Source organism: Papio anubis, chromosome 1 (assembly GCF_008728515.1).
Source record: "Papio anubis isolate 15944 chromosome 1, Panubis1.0, whole genome shotgun sequence".
Taxonomy (NCBI): Eukaryota; Metazoa; Chordata; class Mammalia; order Primates; family Cercopithecidae; genus Papio; species Papio anubis.
In genome coordinates, this window is record NC_044976.1 from 38,556,292 (window position 1) to 38,572,521 (window position 16,230).

General features: G+C 43.1%; 1 protein-coding gene across 1 annotated transcript in view; it reads left to right on the top strand.

Moving 5' to 3' along the window:
* The window catches only part of ZMPSTE24 (zinc metallopeptidase STE24), a 46,213-nt gene extending 33,080 nt beyond the window's left edge, over positions 1–13,133 (top strand). The window contains exons 8-10 of the mRNA XM_031667388.1: positions 5,356–5,460; positions 9,857–10,000; positions 11,428–13,133. Of these exons, the coding sequence (XP_031523248.1) occupies positions 5,356–5,460; positions 9,857–10,000; positions 11,428–11,652 (474 nt within the window). The 3' untranslated portion in view covers positions 11,653–13,133. The remainder of the gene's footprint in view (positions 1–5,355; positions 5,461–9,856; positions 10,001–11,427) is intronic.
* Positions 13,134–16,230: the final 3,097 nt, after the last annotated feature.

Here is a 16,230-nt window from a genome sequence, read left to right on the forward strand (position 1 = left end):
CCTCACCTCAACACAACATATACACCCTCCCACTTTTTTCTAAGAACTGATTGAAGGTTTTTAAAAAATTCTGCTTAGGTCATTATTCATCTTTGGATGTTCTAGTATTACTATTCTTTTAATGATTGCCGCTAAAACTTAAGCATGCCCACATATCTGAAGATCTTAAAATACATGATATCTTCACTATTTCCGGAACAATCCAGGGTCCTTAAATACTTTGAAACCATTATGCCTTTCATCTTTTATTTTAGTTTTATCCTGTTCATTGTTTATCCCCCAAATTGTCATTTTTTTTTTTTTTTTTGGTCTTATAGAGTTATCATTTAGATTCGTCTATATGCTTATCTGTTTTTCTGCTTAACATTCCTTATTCACCTCACATCTTTTAGAAATCATTTTCCTTGGCCGGGCGCGGTGGCTCAAGCCTGTAATCCCAGCACTTTGGGAGGCCGAGACGGGCGGATCACGAGGTCAGGAGATCGAGACCATCCTGGCTAACACGGTGAAACCCTGTCTCTACTAAAAAATACAAAAAACTAGCCGGGCGAGGTGGCGGGCGCCTGTAGTCCCAGCTACTCGGGAGGCTGAGGCAGGAGAATGGCGTGAACCCGGGAGGCGGAGCTTGCTGTGAGCTGAGGTCCGGCCACTGCACTCCAGCCTGGGTGACAGAGCGAGAGTCTCAAAAAAAAAAAAAAAAAAAAAAGAAATCATTTTCCTTCTTTCAGAAGTATATACTTTAGGATTGTCTTTTTCTTTTTTTCTATGAGATGGAATCTCACTCTGTCACCAGGCTGGAGTGCAGTGGCGTGATCTCAACTCACTGCAACCTCTGCCTCCCGGGTTCAAGTGATTCTCCTGCCTCAGCCTCCCAAGTAGCTGGGACTACAGGCACAACTACAGGCGCACGCCACCATGCCCAGCTAATTTTTGTACTTAGTAGAAACGGGGTTTCATCATGTTGGCCAAGATGGTCTCGATCTCTTGACCTTATGATCCACCTGCCTCGGCCTCCCAAATTACTGGCATTACAGGTGTGAGCCACTGCGCCCTGCCGTGCTTTAGGAATTTCTTTGGAAAATTCTGGTTTTGTTTTTATTTTGCTCTTATTCTTGGATATCAATGCAGAAATGACAGCTCTTTTATATTTAAAGATAATCATTCTGCCAGGTGCTTACACCTGTAATCTCAGTACTTTGGGAGGCCAAGGCTGGAGGGTCACTTGAGCTCAGGAGTTCAAGACTAGCCTGGGCAACATAGCGAGAACTTGTCTCTACTAAAAATAAAAATTAGCAAATTAGCTAGGTGTAGTGGTGTGTGCCTATAGTCCCAGCTATTCAGGAGGCTGAGGTGGGAGGATCTTTTGAGCCCAGGAGATCAAGGCTGCAGTGAGCTATGATCGTACCACTGCACTCCAGCTTGGGCAACAGAACGAGACCCTGCCTCAAAAATAAATAAATAAATAAATAAGATAAAGATAGTGTTCTATTGTGTTCTGGATTTTTTTTTTTTTTTTTTTTGATACGGAGTTTCACTCTTGTCCCCCAGGCTGGAGTGCAATGGCGCTATCTCGGCTCACTGCAACCTTCGCCTCCCAGGTTCAAGGGATTCTCCTGCCTCAGCCTCCTGAGTAGCTGTGATTACAGGCGCCTGCCACCACGCCCAGCTAATTTTTGTATTTTTAGTAGGGACAGGGTTTCACCATGTTGGCCAGGCTGGTCTTGAACTCGTGACCTCAGGTGATCCACCTGCCTTGGCCTCCCAAAGTGCTGGGATTACAGGTGTGAGCCACCGGGCCCGGCCCATGTTCTGGATTTCTTTGTTGTTCCCGTTGAAAACATCTGGCTCTGAGCTTATTGTCTTCTTTTTTTATTATTATTATTTTTTTACATTTACAAATTAGGATGCATTTTTTTTCCCTTTTTTTGTGAGACAGTCTTGCTCTTGTTACCAGGCTGGAGTGCAATGGCACAATCATAGATCACTGTAGCCTTGAACTCCTGGGTTCAAGCCATCCTCCCATCTCAGCCTCTCAAGTAGCTGGGACTATAGGCGCACACCACTATGCCTGGCTAATTTTTTAAAAATTTTTTTGTAGAAACAGGGTCTCATTATGTTGCCCAGGCTGGTCCATGACTTTTTATTTCTTAATTTATTCCTTTATTTTGGTAGGAAACATCCTCTAGTACCTTCCTGAGAAAGATTACATCGGTAAAGTTTTAAGTTTGTATGCTTAAAATGCCTTCATTTTTCTGTCATACTGGCTTGCTACTTAGACTGGGTATAGAGTTCTACTTCTCCTTCAGGATTGTGAAGGCATCGTTTCATTGCCTGCTTGATTCCAACACTGCTGATGAAGTATCTGAAGTCATTCAGATTACTGATCCTAGCCAGGCATGGTGGCTCACGCCTGTAATCCCAGCACTTTGGAGGCCAAAGGCGGAGGATAACTTTTGAGACCAGGAGTTCGAGACCAGCCTGGCCAACATGATGAGGAAACCCCGTCTCTACAAAAATATAAAAGTACCTGGGCATGATAAAGCTCCATACCAATGATCCCAGTGCCCAGAGAGTCACAGGCACCCAAAATTGCTTGAACCTGGGAGGTGGAGGTTGCGTGGGCAGAGATCCGTCTGCATTCCAGCCTGGGTAGCAGAAGTGAGACCCTGTCTTAAAAAGGCGGTAGCGGTGGCTGAAGCCTGTAATCCCACCACTTTGGGAGGCAAGGCAGGCCCGGGATCCGCGAGGTCAGAGATGCGGTCATCCTGGCTGGCTGCTGATTGGAACCCCATCTCTTTATAAAAATACAAAAACCAGCGGGCGGGGTGGCGAAGCCTGTAGTCCCAGATACTCAGGAGGCTGGGGGCAGGAGGAGAAAAGCGTCCAGCAGAGCGGAGCTTGCAGTGAGCTGAGATCACGACCCTGCACTTCCAGCCTGGGCGACAGGCGAGGATCCGTCTCAAAAATTGCTGATCCTTTTGTTTTTGTTTTTGTTTTTGTTTTTGTTTTTTGCTTTTCTGGAAGTTTGTTAGATCTTTCTCTGTTTCATTGTTCTAAAATTTCACATACCCTGATGGGGATCTGTTTTCTTCCACCGTGTTATATGCATCACACTGTTTTCATCCACTGTGATGTATGCATTAGGCTCTTTTATTCTGGAAATCGAGGTCTTGTGGTTATAAGAATTTTCTGGAATTATTTTGTTGATTTTTCTCCTCTCCATTTTTAAAATTCTGTCTTTTCAGGGCTCCTCTTACTCGAGTGCTGGATTTCTTATACTGAACTCTCGTATCTTTTTAACCGTCTTTTCCATTTTAAATATATCTCTTTCTACTTTCTAGAATTCCCTCATCATCTTCCAATTCTTTTTTTTTCTTTCTTTCTTTTTTTTTTTTTTTGAGATGGAGTCTTGCCCTCTCACCCAGGCTGTAGTGTAATGGCACAATCTCAGCTAACTGCAACCTCTGCCTCCCGGGTTTAAGCAATTCTCCTGCCTCAGCCTCCTGAGTAGCTGTGATTACAGGTGCGCACCACCACGCCCAGCTAATTTTTTTTATTTTTTATTTTTGTATCTTTAGTAGAAACGGGGTTTCACCATGTTGGCCAGGCTGGTCTCGAACTCCTGATCTTGTGATACACCTGCCTCAGCCTCCCAGAGTGCTGGGATTGCAGGCGTGAGTCACCATGCCCAGCCTTCAACTTGGATTTCTAAGAATTTTTTTATCTGAATTTTCCATGTTACAGCACTTTGTTATTTTTTCTTAGGTACAGTATCTTAATTTTCTAAACTTTCTCTTTATATAATTTGTTTATTTCATGTTGCTTTTTTTCTGGATCAGATCTTCCATGTTAACAACTTACCTCATATGTCTGGTAAATCCTTGGTTATTTGCTCCTTAGTAAGAGAATGGGACTAGGCCGGGCACAGTGGCTCATGCCTGTAATCCCAGCACTTTGGAAGGCTGAGGCGGGTGGATCCCCTGCGATCAGGAGTTCGAGACCAGACTGGCTCACATGGTGAAACCCCGTCTCTACTAAAAATACAAAAATTAGGCAGGCGTGGTGGTGCATGCCTGTAGTCCCAGCTACTCAGGCGGCTGAAGCACGAGAATCACTTGAACCCAGGAGGCGGAGGTTGCAGTGAACTGAGATCGTGCCATTGCACTCCAGCTTGGGCAACAAGAGTGAAACTCCGTCTTAAAAAAAAAAAAGAAATAACTATTGTTAACATTTGTATATACTTTGTCTACTTTTTATATTTGTATATTTTTATATACACATTCACATTGTTTCATAATTAGAATCATACCATATATTTTTAGTTTGTGTCTTTCTTCACCTAATCATTTTCCAATGTCAGAACATAATCCTTTTTTTTTTTCTTTTTTTGAGATGGAGCCTCACTTTTTCGCCCAGGTTGGAGTACAGTGGCGTGATCTTGGCTCACTACAGACTACGCCTCCCAGTTTCAAGCAGATCTCACGCCTCAGCCTCCTGAGTAGCTGGGATTACAGGCATGCACCACCACACATGGCTATTATTATTATTATTATTTGAGATGGAGTCTTGCTGTGTCGCCTAGGCTGGAGTGCAGTGGCGCGATCTCGGCTCACTGCAACCTCCACCTCCCAGGTTCAAGCAATTCTCCTGCCTCAGCCTCCAGAGCAGCTGCGATTATAGGCACCTGCCACCATACCCGGCTAATTTTTTGTATTTTAGTAGAGACAAGGTTTCACCATGTTGGTCAGTCTGGTCTTGAACTCCTGACCTCGTGATCCGCCCACCCTGACCTCTCAAAGTGCTGGGATTGCAGGCATGAGCCACCACGCCCAGCAACATTTTGTATTTTTAGTAGAGATGGGATTTTGCTGTGTTGGGCAGGCCAGTCTAGAACCCCTGGCCTCAAGTTATCTGCCTGCCTCGGTCTCCCAAAGTGTTGGGACTGCAGGCGTGAGCCACTGTAATTGGCCCTAATCTTTGAAAACAAAATTTCTAATGGTTTTGTAATACAGTGTGACTGTCATATAACTTTATCATGATTTATTTAACTATTGTCCCATTGATAAAGATTTCTATTTCTTCCAGTTTTTTTTTTTTTTTTCCCTAATCTAAGTTAGTCTAGACTGTAAGCTTTATGTAGTCTGGAAATGTCCATCTTGTTCGTCATTCTGTCTTCAATGCTTAGCCCACTGTCTCATGTGGAGCAGTGGTTCAGGGAATGTTTTGTTAAGACAACAGTTTTGAACAAAACTGATTATTTCTTTAAGTTAAAATCTATGAAGGGCTATTACTGGGTTAAAAGATAAAACCTTTTAAAGGTTCTCAATAATTTATTTTTCTTTTTTTTTTTTTCAGAATAAGAAACAAGGATGTAAAAATGAGGAGGTACTTGCTGTACTAGGCCATGAACTGGGGCACTGGAAGTTGGGACATACAGTCAAAAATATCATTATTAGCCAGGTAAGTGTGGAGTGACAATTATTTTTTTATGGCATGGTAGTCAAATTAGAACTATGGCAGGCATGAGAGGTCATATAAGAGAGGTCAAGACAGACACCACAGCCAGGCTACCTGGTTTCCCATCACAGCTCCCTGACTTACTACCGGTGTGACCTCAGCCAAGTTCCTTAACCTCTGCCTCTGTCTCCTCATTGAATGATGATACCTCATAGGACTGTTTAAGAATTAAGTGAGTTAATACATGTAAAGATTTTAGACTAGCACCTGGAATGTGGTGAGCACTGTATAAATTATTATTATCACCACCATCACCTCCAGAGTAAGAACTTGGAAGATCAAAAGGAACAAGCCTAGATAAGTTGGACATTAAAATGCTTTTTTAAAATTAAATTTAAAATTTTTTTTGAGACGGAGTCTCACTCTGTCACCCAGGCTGGAGTGCAGTGATGTGATCTCGGCTCACTGCAACCTCTGCCTCTCAGGTTCAAGTGATTCTCCTATCTCAGCCTCCTGAGTAGCTGAGACTACAAGCACCCACCACCATCCCTGGCTAATTTTTGTATTTTTAGTAGACATGAGGGGTTTCACCATGTTGGCCAGGCTGGTCTCGAGACTCTGACCTCGGGTGATGCACCGCCTCAGCCTCCCAAAGTGCTGGGATTATGAAGCGTGAACCACTGCCCCCTAAAATGCTTTTTGGTCAGGAGTTTGGCTCTTGTTGTCCAAACTGGAGTGCCAATGGCCCAGCGATCTCAGCTCACTGCAGCCTCTGCCTCCCAGGTTCAAGCAATTCCCTGCCTCATACTCCCCAGAGTAGCACAGGAATTGAGCATACCTTTTCCACCACACAGGACCTAATTTTTGTATTTTTAGTAGAAAGCTGTGGTTCTCCCACATGAGCCAGGCCAGTCTCGAACTCCTGACCTCAGCTGATCTGCCCAGCCTCAACCTCCCAAAGTGCTGGGAGTGCAGAAGGCGTGACCTGCGCCCAGTCTAAAACATTTTTCATTTTAAAGTTATTATTATTATGGCTGGCGTGGTGGCTCCATGTAATCCCAGCACTTTGGGAGGCCAGATGGTGGATCGCCCCGGGAGGTGAGGAGATTAGAAACCAACCTAGCTATCAATGACCCCATCTCTGGGGCCAAAGTGTTTCCAGGCGTGGTGGCACCTCTCATCAGCTACTCGAAGAATCTATTTAAGCTGCCTCAACCCAGAGGAGAGGCAGAGGTTACAGCCCAGTGCACTCAGCCTGAAGTGACTGGGGAGTGAGACTCATCTCAAAAATTATATATTCATTGAGTAGAAAATACAAAAAGAAACCAATTCCAATAACGTTCTTCCTCTGGGTTCTAGAACCTCTAAACCAACAGATGTTTAGACTTTGGGTGAAAAAGCACTATATCATGTTGACTAGTTCTGAGCATATGTGGCCTTAACTGAATCTTCAGTGGGTTTTCAGACCTTTAAAAAGGCTGGCTGAGCCAGGCATAGTGGCTCATGCCTGTAATCCCAATACTTTGGAAGGTTGATGAGGGAGGATCACTTGAGGCCAGGAGTTTGAGACCAGCCTAGGCAACATAGCAAGACCCCTTCTCTCCAAAAGGTTAAAAAATTAGCTGGGCTTGGTGGTATGCACCTGCAGTCCCAGCTACTTGGGAGGCTGGGATGGGAGGATGGCTTGAGTCCAGGAGATCAAGGCTGTAGTGAGCCATGATCACACCACTGTACTTCCAGCCTGGGTGACAAGGAGACCCTGTCTCTAAAAAACATTAAAATAAAAAGGCCAGCTGGTTCTGGGTGATGAATTACAAGGGAAGACTTGTGAACTCCTGTGGGCACTTTCCTGTATCTTTAGGTATAGAAATGCATTCCTTGGCTTGAAGCTGTGTTGTGTGGATACATGGCACTGAGTAAGACTAAATAAATCCAGGTCCAAATTCAATTGAATTTTCAGTCTAATAAGGAAAATCACTGCCCCTTCCATGAGGGAAGGGTTCCAATGGAATCAGCCTACCACAAGGTGGTTGGCTGGTCCCTGAGATGTGGTACCTTATCAAGACTGGGACTGATTGCTTCTCCGGACAGACTGGACATATGGCAGGTGCCAGTGAGGAGGGTGTCTGTGTTGACTAATACGTTAACTCCATCTTTGTCACTGTGGCCACTCTATTCATAAGTCCCTTGACTAAGTCATGGAGTGGCTACAGAGAAAGGCTAGCTGACCTTCACAGAGCAGGTGTCTTCCCCAGTTGACCAAGAGCCTCCTTGACTGTGGGACTCTTTTGGTGAACATTAACATTAGGCCACCTATAATCAAACTCTGCAGTAATTTTGGAAGTTTTGTCACATACCTCTTTGCCAAATCTCCTTGTTAGCCATCCTCTACTTTTTTCCAAGGCCCTAATTATCCAGCCGAACCATTTTTTTCCCACTGCCAATGAATTAGGATATATATCCTTGCCTCAGGCTCTCTCTCCTCCCAGGCTTAGTGGACAGTGAGATATACACCTTAAAGTTCCCCTCACCGAGAGTATATCCCTTCACCGCCGCCTTCCAAGACCATCCCTGAGTGGCTCTGTAATGCCACAGCAGTCCACTTTCATCTGGTGCCAGCATATTGTGTTAAGTTATTTGTAAAATAGGCTCTGATTTTTTTCCTGTTCAACTAATTGATTATAGGAAATGGCTTATGAGTAAGGGTTGGTTGAGGGTTGTTGGTGGCAGGAGTTGGTGTACTAGAGTATGAGCCACCTGCTTATTTAACTTACTGGTGCCTTCATAACTTGCTTCATTTCCACTCTTATATCTATCACTTATGCTTGATGATGAAGTGTTTCTGGGCATACCAGTTTCCTGGCTAGGCAGATTAACATAGCATCCAGTTCAGGAGGAATAGTTCAGGTTGCAGGATCATGGTATCCCATGACCAGGAATTCAGTCTGTAGTAGGGCCCAGTAGCAAACCAAAAGTTATTTTTCAAAAGGACAATGGTTACTTGACAAAAGTGGATGCATAGATGATAAGTGTAGGAGACTTCACTGAGTTTTCTGTTGGAGCTTGTCATATGGATCCACTGAGTGATAAGGATGAGGGCGAAGCTGCTTGTCCTTTGTCCTGGAGCAGCTGGTGAGCCTTCTTATGCTCTGAGCCCCATTCTAAGCTGACAGCTTCTTGGGTTGTCTCGTAAATGGTTTGGAGCAACACACTTAAATAAGGTCCATGTGGCCTCCAAGATCCTAATTTGCTACAGAAAAAGAATGTTGTGTGTTCTCCAACCTTACTCGAAGAGGTTGTATTTTGGTATAGATTTTTTATTTTTTTCCCCACTCATTTATTGTTCAAGATGGATCTACTTTCTCCCCTGACCTTTCTAACTATTCGGTACAGCTCCAGTGGGCCTAGAGAGGATTCAAGGGAAGCCTGTTGCTTTGGAGCCTCCACTTCAAAGTCAGGTGGGAGACGTTGTATCTGATTACAGTCTTATAAAACAAGGCCAGAATCCATTCTAGCACTTCACCCTTTACAGAGAGAAAATATCCCATTGCTATTGACCACTTCAAACCCTCAATGATAGGAGGCTCAACTGAAGCTTGCCCTTATAGAAAATGATACAGTTTATACATTTGGGAACATTTTGTTTTACCTTTGAAATAAAAGTGAAACTAAAAACTACTGGCGGGGCAGGATGGCTCATGCCTATAATCCCAGCACTTTGGGAGTCTGAGGTGGGCGGATCACCTGAGGTCAGGAGTTCAAGACCAGCCTGGCCAAAATGGTGAAATCTCGTCTCTACTAAAAATACAGAAAAATTAGCTGAGCATGGTGGCAGGCTCCTGTAATCCCAGCTACTTGGGAGGCTGAGACTGGAGAATCGCTCAAACCCAGGAGGCAGTGGTTGCAATAAGCAGAGATTGTGCCACTGTAATCCAGCCTGGGCAACAGAGTGAGACCCCGTCTCAAAAAAATAAAAATAAGTAAAAACTACTTAAATAATTTGTTCTGTGATCACACTGATACCTTTCTTAAGATCACACTATGATTTCTTTTTTGTTGTCGTTTTTTTGAGATGGAGTCTCGCTCTGTTGCCCAGGCTGGAGTGCAGTGGCACGATCTCAGCTCACTGCAAGCTCTGCCTCCCAGGTTCAAGCCATTCTCCAGCCTCAGCCTCCCGAGTAGCTGGGACTACAGGCGCCCGCCACCATGCCCAGCTAATTTGTTTGTATTTTTAGTAGAGACAGGGTTTCACCGTGTTAGCCAGGGTGGTCTCGATCTCCTGACCTTGTGATCCACCGCGCCCGACCACAGTTTGATTTCTTATACTTTATGGATGCTACTGATCCCATAGTGAAATCAGCTTGGTAATAACTTAGAAATTTCATGTCCTTCTTTCTAGATGAATTCTTTCCTGTGTTTTTTTTTATTTGCTGTATTAATTGGTCGAAAGGAGCTTTTTGCTGCATTTGGTTTTTATGATAGCCAACCCACTCTAATTGGACTATTGATCATCTTCCAGTTTATTTTTTCACCTTACAATGAGGTAATGTATGATCTTTAAAATTATCACACATACGCTCTTACCTGCTTCAAATCTAGAGCTTTCAGGATAGTGGAAAAGGAAATAGAACAGTACAGTTTTAACAAATAGATGAAACAAAGTCTTTTAGTCCCTGGATTTACTGGTCAGTATGACAAAGTAGCAGAAAAATTCAAGCCCAAATAAATAAACGCTTGCATACTCTTAGGAAAATGTAAGTAGAAAATTAGACTTCAGTGGTGAACACCTGAAAGGACTCGGTAGAATGTTGTGTCCTAGGCCACATATTCACCAGTGCTTGGGTAAAAATCTTACGTGTGTGAGGGGACAAAGCAAACACTAATTGAGTCTGTGTACGGCTCAGTAAGGGAGGCTTAGTGACTGTTCCTCTGCTCCATGACCACCTGCCTCCATATAGCCTGAGGGATCCACCCAAACCCACAGAATCCAAATCAGGTATTTTGTGGTAAATGAAACTTAAGAACATTGCTCTGTGTTAGCTCATTAGGGGTATTCTGTGTGAGTGATAATATATAGGTTAATGAGACTATATAACAAACCTGACAGTGGCAACATTTCATCATGTTTGGTAAGGCTTCCAAATTACGCTAAGAAATAATATCGAAGATCTTGAGGTATCTCCATTCAGAAGAATTCTTTCTTGGGATAGATTGCAGAGTTAAGATGAGCTAAATGAATCATATTTTTCTATTATGTATGGTGGGGACCCCAAGAAAGAAAAATGGAGGGGCATAGATCATATTCATATAACATTTTCCACATAAACCAAATAAATTTGGCAGAGGACTGAGATGTATTATCTTTAAACGCTTTTTTTTTTTTTAAGATGGAGTCTCACTCTGTCTTCCAGGCTGGAGTGTGGGGGTGTCATCTTGGCTTACTGCAACCTCCCTCTCCCGGGTTCAAGCAATTCTCCTGCCTCAGCCTCCCGAATAGCTGGGATTCCAGGCGCCCATCACCACGCCTGGCTAATTTTAGTATTTTTACTAGAAACGGGGTTTCACCATATTGGCCAGGTTGGTCTCGAACTCCTGACATCAGGTGATCCGCCTGTCTCAGCTTCCCAAAGTGCTGAGATTACAGGTGTGAGCCACCTCACCCGGCCTGAGCATGACTTTTGAGTCTCATGTCAGCACTCAAAAGTTTCAGATTTTGGAACATTTCAGATTTCAAGTTTTCGGTTAGGGATGTTTAACTTGTATATGTGTTTCTGGCCTGTTTGCTTGGGGGAAAATAAGGCTCAATTTATAATTTCCTCACCCTAGGTCCCCTAAATATTAGTGATCTTTCTTTTGTCCTGCCATTCCTCTTATCCCAAGCCAAACTTCCTCTACAGTCTCAGCTCATGGAACCTTCAGTAACAACAAAGAGGTAGACAGTGGCTAAAACCCTTTCATTTACTTTTTCAGGTTCTTTCTTTTTGCCTAACAGTCCTAAGCCGCAGATTTGAGTTTCAAGCTGATGCATTTGCCAAGAAACTTGGGAAGGCTAAAGACTTATATTCTGCTTTAATCAAACTTAACAAAGATAACTTGGGATTCCCTGTTTCTGACTGGTTGTTCTCAATGTGGCATTATTCTCATCCTCCACTGCTAGAGAGACTTCAAGCTTTGAAAAGTATGAAGCAACACTGAGATGCCCAGGGTCTGTGACTGCAGACATTCTGATTATTTCTGTCCTGGCAGCATGTTCCAGCTCTTGATGTTTTTAAACTTTTTTTTAAAAGAAAAATTAAGTACAGAAAAGCCCAGATTTAAATACGTTTAATATGTCATTTCAAAAATGATTTTAATAATTCATTTCTTAAAGAAAACACCGAATGAATTTTGAAGCTTAATGTTTTTAAAGGCATAGTTTTATCTTTGACATCTAATTTACCATCAAGTTGTAAAATTGTTTGGAAAAATACAGAACTTGTTTTATTTATATACTTACATGGAAACTGCATGTGAGGTGTTTGAGGGCATATGTTTGAAAGAGGGAGCACCACCTCGGGAATCCTTTCTGTGAGGCGGAAACCGTGGTCCTGAATCGTTGTGCTCATACCTAAGTTGAAATCTGGTCTTACTTTCATGCTGTTATGATTTCATCTGGTGAATCAGTGTTTTAAATAAGAAAGGTAATAGTTGGTAAGGCCAATATTATTTAAATGAAAGTAGTTAGAAAAATGCTCTCCTACCAAATTTTAAATTTCTCTCTTCCCTCTCTTGCTACACACTGATCAAGAGTTTTTCATAGTGCTTTGAAGTTAGAAATTATGTATAGGATATTTTAAATCATTGAGTTTTGTGTTTTGTTTGTTTTCATTTTTTGGAAAATCTCTGTCTTTATCTTTTTTTCCCACATGGTAAATATGATCCCATTGGGAGTAAATTGTAGCTTTTTCTCATTCATGCAGTAAATAATACATCCTTTCACTTAGCAGAGATGGCCATATTAAACACGTTTTGCTATGTTAAAAGTGGCAGAACATGAAAGACAAAAATAACATTTTTTAAGCGACATAAGGGTGAAATGAATCTCTATGACATTTCGGGAAAAAATATAGTTTTCTATCTCTTTCAAGGGCAGAAGAGTTTTCATTTTTATTTTTGTAATTTTATCTGTAAGTCATAAGTACTGCTTAATCAGGCCTGATTCTACTCTTGAAAATTACAGTTCTGGAAATGCAGATAATGTTTACTTTGAAAACAAATGTCATGAAAGATTTCCAGTTTTTAAAGCTGTATGTTTCACTGCTTCATATCTCTGTCCACTTTCTGAATGAGAACTTAGTTTGTGCCTAGAGCTGTCACTCACTGATAATGCTTACCTTCTGGGCATTTATTCCAAAGTGGGATCGACTGTGCGCCTTTGGTATCTGACCATAAAGTCTTTTGTTCCACTGACATTTGGGTGATGTCTTCACATGGAAATATAATAAAAGTGAAAATCTAGTTTAGTACTGCATTATTTATTTTCCTGAGGCTAAAGAGGAGCAGTCCTATGCCTTTTATTCAGCATCCTTTATCTGTGACTTCATGCTCTGATAACTGCCTTTCCTTCCTTCTGTGCCTTTGAATACAAATTTCAGTTCTGCAAAAGTTAAACATTAAACATTGCCAATGCAAATGTATGTACTTTGTCTTTAGTTTGATATTTGTGTATCATTTGTTTAATTTGTGTATCGTTTGTTACCTGAACGTATGTTTATTACCCAAGAGGAACTAGGTGCTAGCAATGAAGAGGGGAATGAAGAAATAGCCCTAATGATGAGTGGTGTCAGCACCACCTAATGATGAGTGTCAGCACCACCACTCATCATTAGGCTTTACACAGAGTCTCTTCAGTGGCTTCCTCCTCCTCTGCTCCAGAGTATCACCAGTTCTTGCAGATATTTCCTTGGAAGCTTCATTTGGAACCATTCCTTCTCCATTTTTATAACCTCAAATTGTTGGGCCTCCCTGGTCTGCTCCAGCTGCCTCTTTGGTTTTCCTTACATATGGTGGCAGTAATTAGCTTTTAAATATGTGACTGACTTAGTCACCCACACTTTATGGATGGCAGAGGCATAGGGATGGCCAAAAGGATACTGGTAGGTTCCTGAGATATTGACCAGTCACTGGTGGGTTCCTGAGATATTGACCAATCAAAGGAAGAGTAGATAGGCCCACCAAAAAAGGAAGAGATGCCACTTTGCACCCTAAGACTTGGTGGATGTGCAGCAGGGGCAAAATTGAGTAGGTCAGAGCCTTGGGTAAAATGGCACAACTCCAGCAGAGTTAAGCTCTGAATCTAAGGTAGAATCTCTGTTGTGTGTATATACTGGCTTTATCTGAGTTGGTCCTTTGCTGAGGTCTGAGAACTGCTTGTAAATTCTGCCTCTGTTTAGGATAGGAGAATTCCCAGGATCAGTTCAGTGGTTTTAGAACCAAATGAGAGTCCCAGCTTGCCCTTATGCTTTATATGCTTATTGTTACCGCTGATCCTACATGTGATATTCCCTCCCTAGGAAACCTTCTACTTGGTCTTTTTTTTTTTTTTTGAGGAGTTTCTCTCTTGTTGCCCAGGCTGGAGTGCAATGCCCTGATCTCAGCTCACCACAACCTCCGCCTCCTGGGTTCAAGCGATTCTCCTGCCTCAACCTCCCGAGTAGCTGGGATTACAGGCTTGCGCCACCATGCCTGGCTAATTTTTTGTATTTTTAGTAGAGGTGGGATTTCACCATGTTACCCAGGCTGGAGTGCGGTGGTGTGATCTCGGCTTACTGCAACCTCTACCACCTAGGTTCAAGAGATTCTCCTGCTTTTCAGCCTCCTGAGTAGCTGGGATTACAGGCATGTGAGCCACCACATCCAGCTAATTTTTGTATTTTTTTCTTTTCTTTTCTTTTTCTTTTTTTTTTTTTTTAGACTCTCTCTCTCTTGCCCAGGCTTGAGTGCAGTGGCGCGATCTCGGCTCACTGCCACCTCCGCCTCCCAGGGTCAAGTGATTCTCCTGCTTCAGCCTCCTGAGTAACTGAGATTACAGGCATGGGCCAGCACGCCTGGCTAATTTTTGTATTTTTAGTAGAGACGGGATTTCTCCATGTTGGCCAGGCTGGTCTCGAACTCCTGACCTCAGGTGATCCACCTGCCTTGTCCTCCCAAAGTGCTGGGATTGTGGGGTGAGCCACCGTGCTCAGCAAATTTTTGTATTTTTAGTAGAGATGGGGTTACTCCATGTTAGCCAGGCTGGTCTCGAGCTCCTGATCTTGTGATCTGCCCGCCCCAGCCTCCCAAAATGCTGGGATTACAGGTTTGAGTCACCGCACCTGGCCGTGTTCTTATAAACTTTGTATATCTTTGATAGTTTTGAGTATTCTGCCATCATTAGCAGAAAGCTAACATACCACTTAAGGGCCTTACGTTCTCTCCTAAGGGCAAAACAAAGAAAATTACAGATAATTTGTAATCCAAAACTTTTATCCAGAAACTTTTAAGACCACAGTGATATAACTTGAACGGTGTGTGTCAGGCTGAGTACAGCTTGGTGGGAAGGCAAATATAATCCATCAGGGAATGGGATAGGCCCATTTAGACAATATGGATAAGGAAACCTTGGGCTCTTCCCTGTTATCCAGGATGATTTCCAGGGAGGAGGATTCCTAAACAGTTTGACCAGAAACAGCTAGGAAGATACCTCTGTGTGTTCTAAAAACCCATGAAGCCGGGACCACCAATACTCAGGAAGCAGATTAGCCTTACTCTGCCCTTGGCTGAGTCAGAGCTCCCCTCTGGCTCTCTGGATGACGGTCAATAACAGGTAAAGTATTAGGATTAAGCCTCGGGCTCTCTAATCCAACGTGCCACTTACTAGTAAGACTTTGGGTAAGAAATTTGACCGAGACTGTATTTCTCCATCTGTCCCCACTCTACGAAGCGCTGCTCTAGGTGCTGGGGAATACATAGTAACAAAAGGTACAAAAATCCTCCACCTCTTGGAGTTTACATTCTAGTATGGGGGAGGCAAACAACTAAAATTTATGTATATGGTGATACATGTTTTAGAAAAAAAAGGGGGAGGCTGAGGTGTTTGGGTGGGGGTGGGAGCTGTAATTTTATTTTTTTATTTTTTATTTTTTTGTGACAGAGTTTCACTCTGTCGCCCAGGCTGGAGTGCAGTGGCACAATCTCGGCTCGCTGCAACCTCCGCCTCCCAGGTTCAAGCAATTCTCCTGCCTCAGCCTCCCAAGTAGCTGGGATTACAGGCATCTACCACCACACCCGGCTCATTTTTGTGTTTTTAGTAGAGATGGGGCTTCACCGTGTTGGCCAGGCTGGTCATGAACTCCTGACCTCAAGTGATCCACCTGCCTTGGCCTCCCAAAGTTCTGGGATTACAGGCATAAGCCACCGTGCCTGGCCAGCAATTTTAAATAGGGTGGTCACAAAAAGGCATCACTGAAAGTCATGTTTGAACCAAGACCTGAAGGAAATGAAGAGTGAGGTGTTCTAGGGAGGTGTCTGAGGGAAGAGCATCCCAGACGCTAGATTTTGCAGGGCCTTGTAGGCCATTGTAAGAATTCAGGCTTTCCTTGAGTGTGGTAGGAAGCCATTGCAGAGTTTTAGGCGAAGGAGTGACATGATCTGAATTTTTAATAGGACCACTCTGGCTTCTATGTTGAGGAGCAAAGGTTGAAGCAGGGGACTAGTTGGGAGATGCTTGCAGTCCTTCTTGCAAGAAATAATGGT